Source organism: Phalaenopsis equestris, unplaced genomic scaffold (assembly GCF_001263595.1).
Source record: "Phalaenopsis equestris unplaced genomic scaffold, ASM126359v1 Scaffold000766, whole genome shotgun sequence".
In the NCBI taxonomy this organism is placed as follows: Eukaryota; Viridiplantae; Streptophyta; class Magnoliopsida; order Asparagales; family Orchidaceae; genus Phalaenopsis; species Phalaenopsis equestris.
In genome coordinates, this window is record NW_018165206.1 from 26,361 (window position 1) to 28,459 (window position 2,099).

General features: G+C 40.3%; 1 protein-coding gene across 1 annotated transcript; it reads right to left on the reverse strand.

Moving 5' to 3' along the window:
- Nucleotides 1-256: 256 nt before the first annotated feature.
- LOC110031100 lies at nucleotides 257-769 on the reverse strand. The gene is made up of 2 exons (XM_020734143.1): nucleotides 580-769; nucleotides 257-509 (listed from the first exon to the last, which is right to left on the reverse strand). Exons 1-2 carry the CDS (start codon nucleotides 703-705, stop codon nucleotides 423-425), a joined length of 213 nt encoding a protein of 70 aa, XP_020589802.1. The 5' UTR covers nucleotides 706-769; the 3' UTR covers nucleotides 257-422.
- Nucleotides 770-2,099: the final 1,330 nt, after the last annotated feature.

Sequence of the window (2,099 nt, forward strand, 5' to 3'; positions counted from 1 at the left end):
CTTCTGGAATAGCGGGTAACTCCAAAAAGACTTAGAATGTTTCCTTCTCAATGCAGAAGTAGAGGAAGCTTGCAAAACTTGGAAGGTGTTGCATTGTTTCTTTGATTAACCTTGCCATTATATTTTCTTAATTCTTCGAATTGTTTGGCTATGATATCCCCTGTATCATCTAATGTTCAAGGGAGTTTTTAATTAGTATGTTTTAACATCTTAAAAAACTTCTCTTCTCATCAGTGGCATCTCCACAGTTGTCGAATTTAAAAGAAAATTTGATCCAACACTAATAAAAATGCAACTGTCAAGCAAAACAACCTTCATGATGAACATCATACTTTCATCACCTAGCAATAACAGAGCACCACTAATATTTTTCACAGAAAATACTAGAAAATAAGAGCGGAGAGCATATTATTCCAACTGAACTAAATGGGAATCGCGCTGGAAACACGGGGATACACAACATTAACCGGGTGGGCCATGATGCGTCGACCTTTCATGTGCCGGAAAATGTACACGATCGCACCCACCGGCCACTCCACCACCGCCGCCAGCGCGCACGCCAGTAGTGTGCCGGAAAATGTACACGATCGCACCCACCGGCCACTCCACCACCGCCGCCAGCGCGCAAGCCAGAAGCCCGACCGTGGGCCCCACCACCTTGCAACGGCACGGGTTGCTCGTCGTCCCACACTGCACGCACAGCATTTTCCACCAAATTCGCGTCAGTCCAAAAAAGAGAATGAAGTGCACCGGACGTCCGTTTGCGAAATGTGAGAACTAACGCCTCGCTGTTTTAAGGAAGTCGAGTGAGACACGTGGCGAGTTTCAATGAGAAGCTGAGGCGTGCGCATGGGATCAATGGCGTGGCACAGCTTTATGACATCTGTATGCTGCATTGGCACACGTGTAGTGACTCCAATTCGGAATTTTGAAACGTGGCATCTCTCGTTCAAAAAAAGAAAGCCCATCCCATCATATATTATCTTCTTGTCAACTGATATTTGAATTATATGTAATTTAATCCTTAATGAATAGTTTGATATTTATTTGTATAACAATTATTCATGTTTGTTTATTTAAGAAATTGAGAAATGAAGATTTTATCAAGTAAAACAAACAACTTTAGTGATCAAAGTGTCATCAAATAGTATATTTATCATCGGGAAATATCGTTATATTTTTTGCCCAAACTTTGAGTATTTATTTTAATAATAATAATGAAAATAAATGCAAGGCATTGTCAAAACGCAAACTGAACTGATGACCAATAATTAATTGGCATCTCCAAGATGGCATTGCTGCATTAAAAAATATAATACCCGTGTACCAACTACCAACCAAACTTGGCATGTATATTTTTCGTCGTGGACTAACTTCGAACTGGAAATCGCCACGCGTCACACGCGCCACCTTCCGAGTCCGCAATCAAAGTCAAACTTGGCATGTATATCTCGGCGTTGATTTAATAATAGTTTTACTACAAGTATTAAAAATTATATCTTTAAGTAACAGAGTGGAAAATGGTGCGTTGATTTATCAATAACATGCAAAGAGAAACACAGAGATATCATGCTCAAGAAACATAAAAATATTTAATTACATCTTACGCATGTAGAATTATGCGTGTATAACGGTTATTCTGGAGGTCTTGGAGGGGTATCTCATTGTTATTGGGGTTAATACCTCCGTGTGTTAGGAAAAAATTTAGGGGTTGTTATTTTGACCCCCAATTACTGAATTAAGGTAAAAAGACACTTTTGTAATGTGGTATCGCTCACATACCACATCTCACCTACCGCTCACCTACCTCTCACTTACAACTCTATTGCTTCTATAAATAGAGAGGGTGTGAGGCTTAGAAGAGCAAGGGAAGAGATCTTAAGCTACCACAAAGGAGGAGAGAATAGCTAGAGAGCTAGAAGAGAGGAGAGCATCTTGAGTCCTTGTATCAAAGTGTCGCTTGAGAGGGAGGCCATAGAAGGAAGATGAGGGCTCATCTCTATGTATAAGCTATGTATTATCTGTTTCTTTTTTCTTAGTGAACTATTTGATTGATTCCCTCCCGTGGACGTAGATCCAGTTGGATCGAACCACGTAAA